The sequence below is a fragment of the Mustela nigripes genome, chromosome 12, assembly GCF_022355385.1.
Source record: "Mustela nigripes isolate SB6536 chromosome 12, MUSNIG.SB6536, whole genome shotgun sequence".
Classification (NCBI taxonomy): Eukaryota; Metazoa; Chordata; class Mammalia; order Carnivora; family Mustelidae; genus Mustela; species Mustela nigripes.
Genome location: NC_081568.1, coordinates 130472966 through 130494204, shown reverse-complemented (window position 1 = coordinate 130494204; position 21239 = coordinate 130472966). Strand labels below are relative to the sequence as shown.

Genomic DNA, 21239 nt, shown 5'->3' with positions numbered 1-21239 from the left:
CTGGAATTCCTTCTCTACCCCTACCTAGTTGGATAATTCTAAACCTCCTTCAGGTTTCAGCCTGAATACCACCTGCTTTAGGAAGCCTTCGAAGACACCCTTCTTACTTCCATAGAAGGAAACACTTTATTGTGATACTAGGTTTAATTACATGTCTTCCCAGTTCTGCCTTGAAGACAGGAATCAGGCCTGTCTTACTCACCTCCTATATCCCTGGAACCTAGCACAGTAAATGTTGTTGAATAAATGATGTGGAGTAAATAAGGGAAGTCTTTGGAAATCAGATCATCTTTCAGCTGAGTCTTGAAAAATGAGTAAGACTGAGATTATCTAGTGCACAAAAGGAAAAAAAAAAAAATCTTAAGCTTCAACTCATGGCCAAAGTCCTAAACAAGAAATAGCATGAGTTTGAGGACACCGCCTGTGGCTCAGCAGGGCTAAGAGTAGAATGGGAGGCAGGAAGTGATCAGAGGTTAAGTGTGGACAAGGAGGGAGGTATCAGAGCAAGAGCCAGTGTGTGCCAGACAAAAGAGATGGGTCTGTACCTTTTGACACTGAAGCGTCAATGAAGCATTTTAAAGCCAAGAAATGACATGGACAGAATGATATATTAGAATCCTAACTCTGCTGGAGAAATGGAGGACACCTCCATTTCACAGACAGAGCTAGAAACAGGAAGACCAGCTGGAGGTTTTCATAACAGCAGGAAACAAAGAGTAATGAGGATGGAGCTGGGGTTCAGAGCACAGAAATACTTAAAAAGGCGTAACTAACAAGGCTTAGGGGACTGACGGGATGTGGCCTGAACGGGCAGATGGAAAGACAGAACACACAATGCTTAACGACACTGGTTCTGGGTCAAGGCTGCCTGGCTCTCGTGTCCTACTTATTAGCCGGAGGATCCTAGGGGTGTTCCTTTACACCCCTACCTCAGTTTCCTCATAAGGAAACTTAACTCTCATCTTAACTCGTAAGAAAGCTATAGGATGGACTGAATAAATTCACTTAAGAGCTTATACCTTGCCTGGTATACGTTAAGCACATAGGAAGTGTTCGCTGTTACTATTACCACTAAACAGGGAAAAAAGAAGTTGAGGTTGGAGCTTTAGATCTGGAAACAGTCCAGACACCTCGTAATTACAACAACAGGGTGGATGTGCCTGCAGGATGAAGAGAAGAAGCAAAAGATATGACCCCACGGGCCAGAAAGGGATGTGGAGGAAGTGAGCAGAGGAGGAAATTGAGGGGATGAAAAAGGAATGCTCAGCAGTGCAGGGAGAGACACAGGAGAGAAAGAGCTCTGGGTCACAGAAGACAAAAGAGGAAAGAATTTCAAGGACAGTGGAGTGGTCAGGGTTGACGATGCAAAGAAAGCCTTTAGGGGGACCAAGGAAACATCCAGTGGGCAGAACATCAGAGAAGTCCCTCAGGGCTTTTGCCAGAATCCACAATGTAAACAGAAGCAGGCAGCTGAAATGACTGAGGGCTAGGCAGAAGTTACAAAAGCTGCCTCCCAGGAACTGAACTGGGAATGGAGGAGCTGGGAGAGGACCTTATACTTTTTCAAATATTCATTGGGGCTGCTTCAACTTAGAACCCAAATTATTTTAGACACCGGTGAATTGCTTTGATTCCTTTGATGAAATGCTATGTATCTTTAGGCTCTAAAATCAATCCAAATCTTCAGTTTACTCTGAACATCACAAGACACACTGTAACTTCTCATTGCTCTGCAAATTTTACAGCAGCCTTCGGTCAAATACCGTAAAATTTGACCTGTATAAAATGTATAATAAATTAACCTGTATGAGAACTTTAAAGGTACATTTTTATAGTGATACTTGAAATGTACATCAATAAGTTTGGATTTGTATTATTTAAGAAGGTGATCTCAAACATTTGTCTGATTTCAATAAGCAAACAGATAGTTAAGAAAATAGTACAAGGTTCACTTAAATATAAACCTAGGAAAAAAGATAGAAAGGATTGGTATAAAGATGAAAAATTTTCCATTCTTGGGATGCCTGGGTGGCTCAGTTAGTTAAGAGTCTGCCTTCGGTTCAGTTCATGATCCTGGGGTCCTGGGATTGACTCCTGCATTGGGCTCCCTGCTCAGCGGGGAGTCTGCTTCTCCTCCCTCCCTGCTCCTACCTATGCCCCCCAGCTAGTGCTCTCTCTCATGCATACAGTCTCTCTCAAATAAATAATCTTAAAAAAAAAAAAAGACTTTGCATTCTTGGCAAAGCAATGAAACCCAGCAATGTGGTGAAGATAAAATATTTTCATTAGCCGTAATGTCAATAACCATTCACTTTGATACCTTTCCTCCCGACACACATGTGAAGCCTTATTTCATACCAAAATGTCCACATGGAAGCTGGTCAAGACTTCGGTGAACACATAAACTGTTCTAGATTCCAACAACTCATTGGGCTTCTTCACTGAACATAGTCTCAACAGCAAGAGCACATGCACTGTTAAAAACCTGTCTCAGTGTCTCAGAGTCGAGAGGAAAAATAAGCATGTAATATGCTGGGCGCTAGTCAAGGAAATGCTAAGGCTAATGTTTCAGCTGTTTGGTTCTGAATAAGGATTCACATTTTGATGTATTATAAACATCATGCAGTATTTAACTGCATTTAGCCAGAAAATATTCAAATATGAAGCCTAAAAAGTATGTTAACATCCTAGTCATTTTCAAAAATAAAACAAGCATAGACAGAAAATGTGCTGATTATTTAATGGGAGGCAGTTTCTTTTAAATCTACTGGATATGTGTTACAAGTAGGCACCATGACTATAATTGATTAAATTACTTTGAATCACAAAAAGTAAAAATAAAAAAGCTAGATGTTGTTTGCATGGATCTCCCTTTAGTTAACTAGGTTCTCATTTTTAAAAGCGTATAGAGCTGAATACTGCTGCCACAGGGGGTGAGAATCAAACAAGTCACTGCTAGAATAGATTATGGGGATCATTTGAGTTATGTTTCTGTTAAGTTCCCACAATCAATTGGTATTCTTCAGGGACAATAAAAGCTTACATGGAACTCTGCTGGAATTAACAGGTTCTGTTCTGCAACAGCTAGCTTGCAAATTTAGGTACAGACATATAATCCATAGACTCATCTTCAAAAAGGAAAAAATAAGCCATTGCATAAGCATTATACTAGCAGTCAAAAAAAAATTCTATCAGTAACACCACTTAGTACAAGCTCAGAATTTTAAATCCTGAGAGCACACCTATACATCTATTAATTTTTCTCCAAAACATGTATTTAGGCAAGAAATACTAAGAATGTAATGTTTAAGTAAGTAGGGGAAAATATGCTATCACCCTAGTTCCACAGATAAATGTAATAAGTGAAAAAAAGTGAATGATTATACCAAGAAGGGAGAAAAGTTTGACAAAACTTGATCAGAAACAAAACTCATTTGCCCTAATGTTGCCATAAAACAATGTTTTCTTCGGGGCACCTTGGTGGCTCAGTTGGTTAATTATCTGACTTTGGTTCAGATGATCTCGGGGTCCTGGGATTGAGCCCCATGTCAGGTTTCCTCTCAGCAGGGGGGATCTGCTTTTCCCTCTCCCTCTGCCCCTCCCTCCACTTGTGTTGTCTCTGTCTCTCTCTCAAATAAATAAAAACTTTAAAAAACCAAAAAGAACAAACAAACAAAAACAGTATTTTCTTCAAGCAAAATGGTATCATCAAGATCAGGCCTATATTCCAGAATATTTCCTATTGCCAAAATAGCATCTGTCAAAAAAGTTTAAGACAATGAATTAGCATTACATTCTAATTTGCATTCCCACTCCCAACATCTTACCATTTTCTATCCTTAATCTTAGGTTAACTCCCACGAAATTGATATTTTGTACATCAAAAATGGTGAAATACTGGCAATTTCATACACCTCAACCTAAGTAAAATGGCTAACAGTGTAGAAAGAGAGAGACATGCAACAAGCTAGACTAAGGAGGAGGAAACTATCCTCATGCCATAAATTGGTGGCATTTCTGGCAGATACTGCATAGATGAAACTAAAACTATTCAAGTACTGACTTGCCATTGCCCTACAAGAACAATCAACATGGAGTCACAGATCATAAAAAGAAAGGACTCGGAGAGATTTGGGCAACAGCCCCTCATCTGGAGGTCCAAGGACTGAAGCAAATCTGTATCTTGAGACACTAATCACTATCTCCATACTTCATATGGATACTTCACTGAAGCAAAGCTGTATCTTGAGACACTAATCACTATCTCCATACTTCAACCTGAGGGCTCTTGGCGAGTCCCATCCTACAGAGAAGTTGCTCCACCCCAAGGTCCTTACTGCCACAGAAGGCAGCTCCCTAACGCAGCCATGCTAGGAGGAATCAAGCATGGCCTCACTTTACAAAAAGCAGCAGGCAGCAAGCCCAGTTTCCTACAGAGGTAGCTGGACTCTTTCCTATACTCTAGTGAAGCAGGACCTTCAGACAGGCCAAAGCTCTTATTTGGCATACTTGTCACAAAACAAAGAACTGAGTGGAGAAAGCTAATCCTGGCCTCTGCAGCCTCACCCAGCAGAGAGCAAACACTTCATAAATCTCTCCATCTTCCCACAGCCCAGCTCCTCTCTTCCCCTCGGCCACTCCTATTCAGGACAGGGACATCTTCTCCAGCTGCTGGGTCCTGATGATCATGATCAACAAAGGAACTGAGGGACATACATCAGCTAGCTTTCTTGTTTGCCAACAACACCTGCCAACTGTGGAGAGAAAAGGCACTGGGAGACTCTGCTGGGCACACAGAACAGAGGATGGCAAGTCCAGGCTTAATGAAGGGCTGGAAGAAAATGAGAGGCTATGCTACAGGAATCACAGGGACCAGGACAGGAAGAGTCTTGTGAATGTACCAGGACTGTGAGGGATGACCTACAACCTTCCTCTACGTCTGCCTCTCCTGCTTCCATCTGTCCACCCTCATTTCACTCAGATGCTTACTAATGACTCACAATGCTAGGTAGTAATATACAGATTAGCTGAGCTCAGGCTAAAGCTGGCCTGTCTGACCTGAGGCAGGAAGATGGAGGATCTGACATGGCTGAGAGACCATTTCCCAAAAGGAAATCGGGGGGACGGCCTCTGGCCAGTCCATATTAACTAACACCCATAACAAGGAAACAGAGTATTTAGTTAGAACAGGAAGGAATTGAGGCCAGTTTCACTCTCTGTTTTGGGACAAATTCCAGGTATATATCCATCTGTTATTGTTCAAGGATAAATAAAAAGGGGGAAAATATTTGGACTTACAGGGTGCTACATAAAGAATGCAGAACTGAGGGCTAAAAAACAAGCAAACAAAAACAGTTAAAACCACACATTCAAAGGCTGAAAAGAACATGTTTCATAGCCCAGAAAACTGAATCTGAGGTGGGGGAGAAAAAGAGCCCTTAAGAAGAATCTCCCAAACACAGTAAATATAACAAAGAAATAAAAAATGCATGTGCAAAGGAGAGACTCAATAACTAGAAAATTCAATCTCCAAAGAAAATAAAAACAGTACATAGTAAAAGCAGAACACATTAGCCGAAGATATGCTTGAACTGACAGACGGAAAATTTAATAACAAGTTATACCTAGATACGTGGTCAAAATTTAGAACTTTATGGATAAAATTTTAAAAATCCTAAAAATGTCTGAGCGGGGAGGTGGAGGGGAAGGTTATCTTCACTGAAGCAATACATTAAAAAGCTTTTTTAAGAAAGAAAGCATATATTTTATAGTTAAATTCTTTTATTAAAAGATGAAGACACAGTGGGTTAAGCCTCTGTGTTTGGCTCAGGTCATGATCCCAGGGTCCTGGGATCTAGCCTCATATCAGGCTCTCTGTTCAGCAGGGAGCTGCTTCCCCCCCTCTCTCTGCCTACTTACGATCTCTCTCTCCCTCTCTCTCTCTCTGTCAAATAAATAAAATCATTAAAAAAATAAAATAAATAAAATATGAAGACTCTCCTGATGACTTCGGAACTAAAATCTATATTGAGTGTCCAAGAGTAAGGCTCAAAGTGACAAAAGTTGAAATAACAAGAGCTTTTAATATTTATTAAGGACTTCAAATACACCAGGCATTGGGCTAAGATTTGTATTCATTCAATCCTCATAAAAAACAAATAAAATATGTCCCAATATTATCCCCACTTCACAAACGAAAAAAAAAAAAAAAACAAAACAAAAACGAGGCACAGAGAGATTAGGTAATTTGCCCAAAGTTCACACAGTAGATGGGAGTTGTCAGAATTTGAACCCAGGTAGCCTGGTTCCAGGGCTCAACCATTTGAACAGCTGTTCTAAATGAATTCTCTTTAATGTAAAAAGGACAGTAGAGATCAGGCAAACCCCAACAAACTACAAGTGAGTGGTAGTAATAGTAATTTTAGTTATTAAAAAGAGAAAAGATAGTTATTTGTTAATGGTGAGAGTTAAAATTTATGATCAAAAAAAGAAATACTCAGCCCAAGAGGGTCCAAACCTTAGAGCCCCATTGTAGATGTTCAAGAAACAGATGCAGAATGAACGACAGAATGAGCTAATAAGCAAAGACCGGGCATGAATCCTTATGTACTGAATTTAAAAAATAATAAAATCCCTAAAAATAAAAGGAAGTCAACAGGGGAACAGAGACAAAAATAGGTACAGTCACTTCTGCTATAAATGCTTGCTTCAAAAACAAAAATTTACTCCAAAGTGAATGACTATATCAGGGAGCAAATTTTGTATTGCTTAAGTAAAATTTTGTCCCTGAGAAAAAATAAAAGAAGGCAGAAAACTGCACCCAGCTGAATCAGCCACAAAGGGACACATAAGACAGACACACACACCCACACACACGTACACATGTGCCTCCAAGGTCTACCAGCTACCTCAGTTCACCGCCTGTGTTCATGACCATCCACATATGCCAAAAAACTTTGTGTCAAGTTTCAGATAACCCACTTTCTACTACTTTGCACTAACTCACAATCTGTACCCCTTTTGACACCCAGGTCTACAAGCAAATCTCAGGTCTTTTATTGTAGCATTTGCGTATTTCTAACCACCTAACATATGTAAAACTCTACCAGCATCTTTATTATGTTCCCATCTCGTGTGTGTATGTGTGTGTGTGTGTGTGTGTGTGTGTGTCACTAGCAAAGATTATGAATGTTGTGCCCTGTCAAGAAGAAAAAAACAAAAGGTCTGATGGATAATGATGGAAAACCAATTCTCCCCAAATTATCTTTAAATGTTTGTGTCAACTTCCATCAAAACCCTTTTCTTTTCTGATACGGTAGGAAGAATTTAACAAATTAATTTTAAAGCTCCTTGGGAAAATTAAGAGGTCATTCATTAACGGAATTTTTCAGTAAAGAAAGACAAGGGGAGATTTAAACTGCCTGTTAATAAAACAGATCTTAAAGCCCCAACAATTAGAATCAAGCAGAAATGTCCATGAAAAAGGTCAGAAAACCCAGAAATCAATGCATATTTAAATACAATAAAGACCAGCACTTCAAGTCAGTAGGGGGAAAAATGGACAATTTACATCTTAGGGCAGCAGCAGAGCACAGCATGGGAGAGAATGGCCTGTGGGGCTGGACAGGCTGCCCGGATGGCACACCAGCCAGGAGCATCCCAGCTGGGTGACCCCAGACGACCAGTGTCTTTATCTGTGAAACGAGGACAGTCATTGTACCTACTTCACAGACTGCTGAGAGGATTATCAGTTATCATTTGTGAAGTGCTCAGAACAGCCACTAAAACAGTAAGTGCTATATATGTGATATTAAATAAATAAAAGAAAGCAGTTCATGCCATGATAATCCTTAACCTCGTGGGAACAGAAGGGAGGGAGACATGGGGAACAGAATCTCCCATCATACCACATTAAAAAGATAAATTTCAGCATTTTAAAAACTGAATGATAAATTAAACTGGGTGGGGGGAAAGGACTGTTCATTTGATCTTTAGATTGGGAAAGTAAAGCATTAAGAAAACAGATTAATATGTTCAATTACATAAGAACTTTTAAGTCTGTATATCAAACACTAATAAGTAAGAAAATAACTTGAGGGAAAATAAAGGTTGATGTACATGCATATAAACTTACAAATGGGTAAGAAAAAGTATACTATGGAGCAATTCACAAAACACTTAGCCTGTGTATATGAGAAAATATGCAACATTATCAGTAATCAAAAATTGAAATTAAAATATTTCAACCACCAAATTGGTCAAAGTTTAAAAAAAATTATATTGGAAGCCAACTAGGCAGAGACATTGGTACAATTCTATATGGAAGACAGAAGAATACTCTGAAACAATCTTCCCAGGGGTCACTTTGATTATAAGCTTCAAAAGCCGTTTAAAATATTGAGCCCCTTTGACCTAGTAATTCAATTTCGGGGACAAAGGTGGAACACAGGATTTCAATAGCAAAGTTTCAAGTCACTTTTTCAGAGATGAACCAGAAACAAGGAAAAAAGGATGTGAAGAAATATTTTAAGTTTCAGATAATAAGGCTAGGAATTTTTACCTTCTAAAAATTCAACACTTCAGTGTATAATTAATGTTTAATATTACCAAATTGCAAAAACAAAAAAAAAAAAACACAAAGAAAACAAAAAACAAAAAACAGTTTTAAAACAAACCTTTTAATAGCATCCTTCTTCGGTTTATCTATAGTATCCCACCACTTTGAAAGGTAAGAAATCTCAGACCACATAAATTTTCTCCGTGAGTCTTCTTTCAGCTTGATGACCATGTTATTAAAAATATACTGAGTCATCTCTCTAAAGTAGTCATCAAAAGTCTTCAACCAACCTAAATCAAGACACAAATATACAACAAAGGTCTGATTCATATGTCTGCTTTCAACTGAGTCACATTCCATTGCATCACCTTTGGAAGCCCTTAGATATTTCATTCATATGAAGACACATTTAAAAATTTCAGAAATGTTTCAAGTGGTGAAATTCCATTTCAACGGACACAAAACTCAAAAAGTCACTGATGACAAGAATACTCTGAAAACTGCAAAATTCAGATAGAAATGAGGAAAAAATGAGAAAACGACCTGAGGACAAAAAGTATTTATTTATGCTTAATAATTATGGTATCAAATTCAATTACTTATATCTATCTCTAATTTAAGGAATTTGCTTTAATTTTAAAAATCTGAACAGCATTAATTAACAAGCTGGTACTACTCATAATATGGGATGAAAACTGTATCTTTTCATATGACATCTGAAATTTCCTACCCATTTTAGTAAGTTAAATCAAGAAAAAGAAAATCACAAGAATAAACTGTATCTAAAAGCCAGAAGCAAAGTAGTAAGGTAATTAAGAGCCCTATTATGAATACAGAGAAGTAGAATTCTGCCAAGAACGGGCATTAGTTTCCAAAGGCTGTAAATTATTCCATTTTTTGGAAGCACAAACTGACACTAATCAAACACCACAAGTGTATACATGTACGTCAGGTCTTTTTCAAAAGAAAATTGCAGATATTGAGGACTTAGTTCTTGGACTTTTCTCAAATAGCCTGGAAATTTTATCTAAAGATATTTGCAATTTCACTATAAAGAAACATCAATTTATAAGATTTTATTTATTTGCCAGAGAGAGAGAGAAGAGACCACAAGCAGGGGAAGCGGCAGGCAGAGAGAGAAGCAGACTCCCTGCAGAACAGGAAGCCTGATGTGGGGCTTGAACCCCGGACCCTGGGAGCATGACCTGAGTCAAAGGCAGACACTTAACTGGCTAAGCCCCCAGGTGCCCCATTACTATGAAGAAACATTTTTAACAAGACCCATACATCCAAGCATAGCCCTGCCTGTCAGAGCATCAAAGCAACATGATGAGCGGATGAGGCAAAATCATGCCTAGCTGTCTACTGGCCAAAGAGACCCTTCAGAGTACAACCTCTTATCTCTCAAATCTTACAGAGGTAGGAGTTTCTATACATCCAGGCTAAATGACTTCTTTATTTTTTCCAAACCTCAAACATGTGGGATGACTAAAATATTAAGGGGTCAATGGGTTAGTTCTTTTTGTCTATAATTACTATCTAAAATATACTATATTGGCTAGAAAAATATTAAAATCTGCTAGGACAGGTAAGACAATACAACGATTTTGACAACGAGCTTCTGAAAAGGGCACTGCCACTATGACTATATTTCTCCCTTTTAACTAAAATCTATTCATTTAATGCATAGTTATTTAGTGAGCATGTACAAAGTGTAGGTTTGAATGCAGTGTAAAATATTCTTTATAGGACTTTCTTGATCTAGGACACTTTTAAGTACTTTTAAAGTCACCAAAGAAATACTACATGGATAATTCAACTTTTCTATGTTCAAACAAAAAGCTTGTACATAGAGAAAATTCAAAGATAGCTCACTAAATAGTGGTTTGCAAAGAATTCCATTTTGCTTGGCTAAGATACAAACCTGGATTCCTGCCCCAGAACACAAAGGCAAGATCCACATCTGGATTCCCAAAGACAAGGAAAGAATATCCAACCTACCCCTAGAATGCTCTAACTCACTGCTGAGCCCACCATGTCAAGATCCAAGACAAAAAAAAAAAAAAAAATCAAGTGCTCAGACCTGAGCCCAGGATATAACACAAGACTTGATAAATACTAGTTACTATTATTTTTTCATCTTCATCAGTCTTTAATTGTCCCTTCCCCATCTCTACAATCAAAATGGGTAAAAGAAGAAATAAAAGTTATTTCTAGCATCTAAATTTTGAAGAGTACACATTTATTTAAAACATTTAAACCAGCTGTTCTACATCTTAAACATATTGGTGACCCAAAACTTTGGTTTACAAAGAATTCAATGAATGGCCCTGTTATGGGCTGAATTGTGTCCCCTCAAAATTCCTATGTTGAAGTCCTAAACCTCCATACCTCAGAATGCAACTGTGTCTGGAGAAAGGGTCTTTCAAGAGGTGATTAATGTATAATAAGGTCATGAGGGTGGGTCCTAATTCAATGTGTCTTTATAAGAAAAAGAAATTAGGACACAGATACACACAGAGGAAAGACCAGACAAAGACAGAGTGCTATCTGCAAACCAATACAAGAAGGCCTTCGGAAGAAACCAACACTGCCAACACCTTGATTTTGGACTTCCAGCTTCCAGCTACCAGAACCGTAAGGAAATGATTTTCTGTCACTTAAGCCACCCAGTCTGTAGTACTTTGGGATGGCAGCCCCTACAAACTAACTTAGCCCTAGGACAAATCAGTGCTGTTACCATCCAAAAAACAAAGATTACGATGTGGAGAGAATTTATTTTACCAAGTACCATCGTAATATTTAACACCTATCTACCTACATATTGCAAGACTCAGCTAAAATCACATGTATGTAAGTAACATCTACTTCTGTACCACAGTATTACTATATAGGTGCAGTAAGGACCAGTAAATTCTTGAAATGTCTCTGTGAAAATTACTGTCTTTAAGACATCACACATAACTTTGACCTGAATTTCAACAAGGGTCAAAGCTAAGCCCTAATTATTTGGCTATTAACTCAATAAAAGAAAAGAACTATGAACAACAGAAGGACTCCAAAATTAATTTAATAAAACTCTGGTAATCTAGCATAGAAAGGAAATTTAGAAGAAATCATCTTTATGAAGATGAAAAAGTAACAGTTTTTTTTTCTTTTTTAAGCACAATTACGTGTTTTCATTGGTTATAATTTGTTATTAGCTAAGACCCTTTCAAAGAATAGTTTATCACAGTTTTCATAAAGAAATCACAGTGACTGATTAATCCATTTTGCCTTCAACACTTCATTTGCCCTTCCACAATCACACAGAAAATATGTCAAAGATATTTACGTGAGCCAAAATACATGTTCCGAGATGTCAACTTAAAAGCCTTCCATAAAACTCATCTATAATAGATACTAATATCACTACAATACAGCACAATTAATGAAGAATGAACTAAAAGATAGCCTCTTGCAGCTTTCAATATTGAGTAATATAACAGTAAATTAGCTTTTATTGCTCTTATACAATAGAGTAATCAAGTATTCCCTCTATACTGAATTGGCTCTTTCTTTTCCTCAATTACTGTAAAACTACAATTGTATATTAACATGAGACCAATCAGAAAGATAGTATTTTATGAAAAGTTGTATGGGACATAAAATTATATTCCTACCTCTGGATTTAATAATCTTAGGACATTCAGTAGCAAACTGATTTACTTAAGTGGTCAATTCACAGCCTTTTTCTTTCCCTTGAATACACTTGGAAATTGAACCGGGGCTAGAATAGCACGAAGAATACCTTTCCATTTCCTCTTTTTCCCCTCTAACAACACTCTAACCCATAAAATAGCTAATCACCATTTTTTAGTAAGTGGGGAAATATCTGAAACGAAGAATACATAATTAGAAGTTCTATAAGTCAGGCATAACTCCAAATTCGCTATCACTATTTTATCATAAAAAAAGTTCTAAAATATAAAACCTAGTAAAGTTGACAACTCTACTGCTTATTTTTAATGCATATGGACAATTAAACATCTCGTAGCTGTTCACTGACAAAACACAATTTTTTAAAATTTGACTCTTGATCTAGCTTCAAAGCCCAAAGACTTTTTGTGGGGCTCTCATCCTCAGAAGGAACACTCAGTTTTATCTGGTTCAAGGGCATACACAGCACCCATTTAAGACCTGGGCAAGGGGATCCCTTCCTGAGCCCTGGACACTTGAGGGATCGTTCCATTCTTCCTCTGACCACACTCCTTTCACACAGTAAATTCCCAAAGCAAAGAACCTCCCCACACAGAGCCTGCCCTGGCCTGCCCTCTCTAGTACCAGGGCCCAGAAATCTGTACTCAAATGGCCCCAAGACAGTTTCTAGAGCCCAGCAGGGGCCTTCAATAGACAGTCGGCCTACAGGTGGTAACCTCCCTAGCCTGAGCAATGGGCAGGGCAGATGCAGTTTGCAGAGGTATGGGAAGAGTCCTGGGGTGTGTGCAAGCAAAGGAGGGCAGGTTTAGGACAGGGCCATTTCTGGGAGATGGAACTGGGCTACCAGAGGCTGGCTCTTTCCACACACACCAACACATTCCAGTGGAGAACTGGAGCCTGATGCATCTCAACCTATGCCCGGCCTTCCTGATAACGGTTCTGTTTCTCAAGGCAGGAGAAAAAGACCTATTTTTATTTATCAACGTATCAATGTGATTTATGACTTTTAAATGTTTATACAAAGGGTCTGAGGGCCTCCAGGTATTTCTGCCCCAATTCCTACAAATTTAAGAACCTATAACCTGAACTTCAAAGCAGTCAATTCTCATGAAGCTGGCACCTGGTATGAAGCTTACACTGTCAAGAATTCAGTAAGTATGTGATAGATGAATGAAATGTATGGCCGAAAGGATGGGGCGAGGGGAAGGTATATGAAGTATAGATGTAAGTTTATTCCTTCAACTAGAAATGAAACCAAAAGGAAAAGACACGGCACACATACACAATTAGCTCTAACGCATTCATTGTCCGTTCTGATGCTAACCTAATAATCTCTGACCATTGTCTTTTGAGGCTGTATTTTATATTTAGAAAAAGCTATGTCAGCCCTAAGATGATTTAAAACACACAACCCAAAGAGGGCATGCCTCTCAAATCAGTGCTACACTATTGTGATTTTAGCTGCTATGATGATTTTTTTAATAACTATATTTATTCTACACAAAATTAAATAGGTACCAACTGTTAAGAACACATGAGAAATTTTGAGTCAAAAATAATTATAGCCAGATAATAAACACACAAAAACTACAACTGAAGCTTCAGATTACTTCTGTTTTAACAGGATACTCGCAGATTTAAAAATAAGTACAAATATTCATAAAATAGGAAAGCTTCTTTAATTCAGGAATTATGTTATTGTCTACCAACATACGATCAACAGGTTTCTTTTATCACTTGTTAAACCCTTCCACAGTTGACTGCAATAGCCAGTCTTACACTTAAGGCATCACATACCATCTTAGTTGGTATTATTGTATCTGTTTTAATCAAATCTAATGGTTAATTTTAATTGCAACCTTTCTATTACAAGTTAAGCCTGTCTCCACCCTCCCTCAACCCAACAGACTGTGGAAGAGCTTAAAACAATGTCCTGTTCCAGATTATTCATTCAAACACATTCAAACCTCTAAGAAGGCAAAGCAATAAAGTTAGTCAGTAAAAAGAGATTCCACAGTGAAAATATGAACAAAATGCTGTGGGAATAAAGAAGTGGTGAATTACTACCATAAGGACAGAAGAGATTCTTAGAATAGTCATCATCTGGCTAGAGGAAAAAGGTGGTAGTTCCCAAATAGAAGGCAGAGCATATGGAAAAGACACTAAGCTACAAAGGTCTGTGTCAATTTCAGGGAGCAGAAGGCAGGCGGGTACGGCTATATGGAAGCTTACACAGTGGGAGTATGGAGAGAAATAAAAATAGAAGTGGGGGTCAGATCACTGAAAATCCTCTAAACCGTTCTTGAATCTTGCTGAAAATTTAGGAGAAAGGAAGTTAGGGTGTTTTGGTCTGTGCTTTCAAAAATGAATATACAAGATGTATACTCATATACTATACACCATATATACTCTATATACATATATAGTATATTACATATACTATAGACTATACATGAAGGAAGGTTAGGTAAAGTAAAAAACAAACAGGAAACGAGGCCCCTGCAAAAATTCTCGTGAAAACATTCATGAGGCCAAGGAAGCAAAATCAAGAGAATATGCTGACAGATGCTCCCGAGAGGGAGGAGAGAGAGACTCGAGGATGAAATTGAGGTTTTCCAGAGACCTGTGAGTCTTTCAAAACCTAGAGGCCTGCTGAATCCTGTATATGCTTCTGAACTCGGGTTTCCAGAATCACCTCACCTTTTTTCCAGGTGATTCAGTGTCATCTAATAGTTTTCAAAGCATATCAGCTTCACTTCCACTAAGTTGTTTGAGATACAGCACTTTTTGAACCCACGTAAGATGTCCTCACTGGAAATTCTATCCCACACCACGGGAGCCGTTTGCATTACTGTTAGGAAAGCTGGGGTTTTGTTCATCCTACAGCTGTATGTATAATGCCCAATTGTGACTCCTTACTATATTGCTTTTCAAAATGCCCTTTAAAAGACCTGTGTACCTCAATATTTGACTCCTGCATTATGAGATCAACCACCACAAAAATTTCTAAATCTGGGCTAAAGTCACTTCCCTCCCTTGTTAAGGACTCCATCCAGGAGCATCAGTTCACAGGACACGCCAGACCCTAATATGTCCTCCCCAAACAGAGCTTAGTGGTTTGAAAAAAAATGAAAAGTGTCTATAATATGAGAGACATCTTTAGAAGCAAAAGTAAAAGTGACTTCCTTCAAGGAGTTACTCTGAGTATATCAGGCTAATTAGCCTTACAATCAGGCAAATGCAGGGCAAATTATCAGTTTCTAAAAGAAACCATTTAAAAGCTGGAAAATACTACTTCTAAATGACTTGCTAATTGTAAAATATGCAGCAATGAGGAAAACCACTCACCATCTCATGTACTCAAGTACTATTTGAGGACAGGGACATCCATTTTAATAAGGATAGACCAGAAGGAAAAAGGACGGGAAACAGTGCAGTGAGGGGTCTACTTCTGCGAGATAGTTATAAAATGTTTTATATGATTAATCATACTACAGTAGATGATATCTGACGTGGAAACATTTAAAAGATCTTCTCCTTAGAAGCTCTGCCTGTGGTTTCATAAGTATTACCTTCAAGAGTCAATATTAAATGTTTCCAAGTCCTGAGTCCAGAGCTGGACAGCTTGGGTTCAAGCCCAGCCCTACCACCAACACATTACTTGGACTCTTCTGCCTCAGTTTTCTCATCTGTGAAATAAGGGTAATAACTAGACTTTTGCCATAAAGTTGCTGGGAGCAGAACTGGATTTAATATGTGTATAGAACAGGGCCTGAAACACAGAAAATTCCCGTAAGTACTAGCAATTACTTGTATAACTGGCGCATTGGTGAGCTCTGAAGACCCAGACTTGAAAGACAGACAAAAGTAACCAAATTGGGAGAATGGGGACCTGTTTGATGACTACCACATCTCTAGGTGCTACTTGATCTATGTGCTCCTAGGGAATGCAGTCAGAGCCACAACAATCAGCCTTTTCCCTCTGAAAAAGAACCTCAATATACCAATTCTAGAGATTGCTTAAAAAAATAATTCTAAAGAGCTGTGTAAACATTTAACTCTTAATGCCAACATTTTCTTAATTAAGATTGCCAGATAAAATATAGGATGCGAAGTTAAATTTGAATTTCAGATAAATAATGAACAAATATTTACTATGTGTTCCATATGATATTCGGAACACATAATACACTAAAAAAATAATTGTTTATTGGAAATGTAAGCTTAACTTACTTTTTTTTTTTTTTTAAGTTAAATCTGGCAACCCAAAGAGCTCCTGAGTGGCTCAGTCGGTTGAGCACCTGACTCTTGGTTTCAACTCAGGTCATCTCAGTCTCCTGAGATCAAGCCCGGAGTCAGGATCCATGCTCAGCGGGGAGTCTCTCTCCTTCTGCCACTCCCCTGCTTGAGCACTCTCTAAAATAAATAAATAAAATCTAAAAAAATTTTAAAAAATCTGGCAACTCTATTAACAACCCAAGTTTCAGATAAATGTGCCGAATTAGTTAATCCCCATAAAGCAAGAAAATCAACTAAAGAAAGTATCTGGAGAAGCAGCATAGTAAAGAGAAAGAACAGAGATCTCAGAATCAGGCAAATCTGAGTTTTAAGTGGCCACCCTGTACCAATTTATAACTGATGGATCTCAAAGACATTAGTATACCTACTTTAGCCTCACTGTCCTCACCTGGTAAATAGGGTTTAATTTACTAGTTTTGAGGGTTGCAGAATGGATTACATGAAGCAACACACACTTGACACTCCCCTAACACAAGACAGGCAATGACTATCAGCCCTTACTCGGTTCTCCTCCATACTATCTAAGCTCCAGAAACTCAAATTTCCCATCACAGTAGTCAAAACCAAGAACTCAGTTTAGCTCTCAATTACTGAACAGAACAAAGTGCCCCCCAAACTGTGCCCACGAACAAACCTCCCCTCTCCTGACCACCTCCTCCTTCCACTCTGCAGGTTCCTTTGGCAGCAGGACTTGCAAGTCTCCCCTGTTTTCACCCACCTGTGCGATACCTACCTAGGGCTGCCCGGAACTCTTTTCTTCTGACTGTGCTGAACAATATATGAACAGAAAAACCTTTCCAATAACTTAATTCTGTGACTGCCTCACGTTTTTGGTCTTTCTCGTTTTTTAAGAATAAGGGCACATAGGGGCACCTGAGTAGCTCAGATGGTTAAAGGTGTCTCTTGATTTTGGCTCAGGTCGTGATCTTGGGGTCATGAGACTGAGCCCCACGTCTGGATCTGCACTCAGTAGGGAGACTGCTCAGTAGGGAGACTCTCCCCTGCTTTCTCTCTTTCTAAAATAAATAAATAAATCTTTAAAAAGAAAAAAAAAAAAGAAGGGCACACATAAACACATTTCAAATTATCATATAATGCTAAAAGCAAAATTGTTTTCTTAATTTTCAAAACAAAAGTGAAAAATCCTACTCACTCATTTGAATCAACAAAAACTCTAGAAGAATTGCAAATGTGCAAAATAAAATGATTTTCCACTGTGGCTCCTGTGCCTAGGTCTCTCTCCTATTTGGAGTCATACCACATGGGGGATTATTTTCTAATGTTCATTTTACAAATTGCTTAACTAACAATATGCTGTCCAACTTTCCATTTAGTATACCTTATCTGCTCTCTACACACTGTGATTTCTTTGAAGGAAAATTAACTAAATATTTCAGCAGTTTAAGTAGTGGGAAGGAAAGAATTAAGATTGCAGATACAAAGGGGCTGTAATTGTGTTTTAATCAGCTTATTGAATATAACATGAACATGTATCAATCAACTGACATTTAATTTCATGGTCTATGATTCAAAACTTTTCAAAAGCGTAACAGTACAAAGTTATCAGCATTTACTTAACAATTCCTTTCCAATTTTGTTTTAACTCATGTAAGCCACATAAAATACTGTATGACAATTGTTACATGTCCTCATGGACTGGAAGAAGGCACGATCAGGAATTAAAATACAAACATAATTTGAAATTTATCTGTCTTGTGAGATATCAGAACTTCATCCAAAAAGAAAAATACCAACATATATAAAAACACAGCAACGTAATCTTAAAGTTAGGGAACGCAATAGAGGAGTCTTTTAAAAGTCTGTCTCAAACACTCCTATCCCCAATAGACAAAACTCCATCGACGAAACAAGCCACAGAGCTAAAGTTTGTTTTAAACTGTTGCTGCAGAAAATGCAAACAAATCTCTCTAAATCTCATTTAGAAAGTAAACTGCCTAACTGCACATTCATTTAGGAGTATTATACGAAGATTTCCCATTACGAAGTCACATTTTGACTCGGAATGTTTGTGCACACACTTATCTCTTTTCTTCCACTGAAAGAGGGGTTTCTTCATGATTCGAATCATTCATTTAGTTCTTCACAGAATAATTTAGTTTACCTCAACTCTACTTTGGTGAAGGAGCAATGAAAATTATGAAGAAAAGACAGCGGGTTCTGTTCTCTAGCACTTTGCTTAATAGCAGAAATCGCTTTCGCTTTAAAAGGTCTGTGTCTGGCCATTATTTATCCCTCAAGTGGTGAAGGGCCTGAGGGTAAGGGTCATTAACATCTTTTACTAAGACAAAAAGACTCAACTGTGGTTGCTAACATACCAACAGACAGAGTCACCAATAGCAGTGAGGACCACTGACTAGACAGTCTCCCCAGGGAATAACACACAAACTACTGCTGGAATGCCAAGACACAAAATCTCAAAGGCACAGGCAATCCCTGCCCTTGAAGAGCTTCATATCATCTGCCGTTTGTATTTAAAATTCCAAAGAATATTTTAAATATATATATTTTTTTAAGGAAGAGAAATAGGATAACAGGAAAAAGAGATGGAGGGAAGGAAACTAAAGAAAAATGTATGTCAAGGTCCAGTGTTTCATCTTAGACTGCAGAGCCACATTCCCTGGTTCATTAGCTTATTTAACCAAGTAAGTCAGTACCATGTGCTGCTTACTCTTCTGGGCGTTAGCGACGTGCTGGTTATAAGACAAAGTCTCAGCCCTCACTGAGCTTACACTCAAGTGAGGAGACAAAGCAGAAATGCTCTAAGTGTTGATGATCTTAGACTGTGTGCAAACAGGGCAAAGTGTATGAAGTTCAAGTAGCTTCAGAGGGGCACAGAGACAGGTCGAGAAGGCCTTGTCTATATTTAGCGATTATTATATGCCAAATGTGGTGCTAGGCAATGACGGGAGGCACACATATTCTCTGTCTTTCAAGTGTACTCGGGTGGGAGATCCAGGGAAACTAACGAGGAATTCCTTGGTGCCACTTACTGGTCCCGGAAGCTTGACGAGCTGGTGACGTCTTAGTCATGAATAATGACACTCACCTTCAAGGGTTATGGTGAGCATTCCATGTTCATAAAACATTTGGCACACTGCCTGGTAAACTACAAATTTTTATTACTATAGTTTAGTGTACGTGTTATAGAATTACAAAAAAATGAGACTGGTGGAAATTGAGGATGGCATAAAAAGGGAGGAGATAATAAAAGTCTTTAGAAAATCTCAGAGGGAGGAGAAATGGGTTCACACGAGAACCTGCAAGACATACTGCCAAGTGTATTTATAAGAAACTGGACATAGTGGAATCCCATCACACACCTAATTAAGTGACAAGAACTAAACTGTGTATAGCCGGCAGAGAAGAAAGGAGAGAACAGTTTAAATACTAGAGGGGCTCTTCCATTATTACACTCAATAAGGGGTATTTCAGAGTGAATGAGATTTACAGAGAAAATCATCTGTAGTTCTACAGGCAAACTCAGATCCCATGTGTACTGTGTGAGCACCTCACCTCACTGTAAGTCTAGATATAAACAAAGATCTATTTTTTAGTACACATACCCTAAATGCAGATATACTCTTCAATCTGGCATACAAGTAAATAGCAAAAGGAATTTTAACCACATGTGATCACCATTTGTATGTACTTGATAACTAATTATCACTTGAAGATACTATTCTACCCATATGATCTACATTTGACAGATAATCACGCCCAAAGGACTTGGGGCCAGTATACAGCAAAGCCAGGATGCCTGCCTCATTCTGCCTGGTTCTAGATCCCTGCAGTCTTTCCATGATGCCCAGCCATTGGAGTTTGGATTTGAAGGGAATGGCTAACACTAAGGAAGAATATGACACAAAACATTTAAGAGGAATGGTTAATAAGACTGATAGGCATTTCTAAGAAAAGATAAAGATATTAAGTCCAAGGACAGAGAAACCGAAGTCAGAAGTATGACATGTGCTCACTACAAATTCCAGAAAAATACTGATTGCACATATTTTATACCTCCGTGCATGCTATATATTGAAGTTTTATGGAAATTCAAACATTTCAGCATCCAAACTGTCTCCAAGTACCCTTCACATTCAAAAGCAGCACACATGTGTATGCACAAACATACACATACAACTTTACCAAATCATGGGTCCAGACCTAAAGTAACAAGTTCTACTGTCTTAGAAACAAAAAGGAACATATGCCAATAAACCAATGTGAAGGGATATAAGTCAGGGATAAATGAATGTTGGGAGTAAAGAAAAAGCCTTCAAAGTACTAGATGAATAATGGTGAGTAGATGATACTAGATGAGTAATGATGAAATGGAGAAATTGAGAAAAATAACAGAAGCGTTAAGTCAGTCCTCAAAGGAAGTCTTTTGAAGTATATGCCCCCAAAAGTCCGGCAACCAAATTCATGACGTATTTACTTGGTGCCAGTGTACTCGCTCTAACAGATCTTTACACTGAATCATGTTTCCCATTGTAACTTTAGCGATTTTCCCTTACGTTGGTGGAAAAAGTCTCCAGCCCCAATAAATAACAAAAGCTGTCATATGAAATAATAACAAAAATGATAATGACAGCAGTTCCTGGAGCCATGCGTCATGCTTCTACATCTCATCCAATGAAGTAGGTACTTTATCCTGATTCTACTG

General features: G+C 38.2%; 1 protein-coding gene across 1 annotated transcript in view; it reads right to left on the bottom strand.

The window, feature by feature from the left end:
• MAN2A1 (mannosidase alpha class 2A member 1) overlaps positions 1-21239 on the bottom strand; it is a 168192-nt gene that overhangs the window by 118070 nt on the left and 28883 nt on the right. The window contains exon 4 of the mRNA XM_059418347.1: positions 8676-8847. Within this exon, the coding sequence (XP_059274330.1) occupies positions 8676-8847 (172 nt within the window). The remainder of the gene's footprint in view (positions 1-8675; positions 8848-21239) is intronic.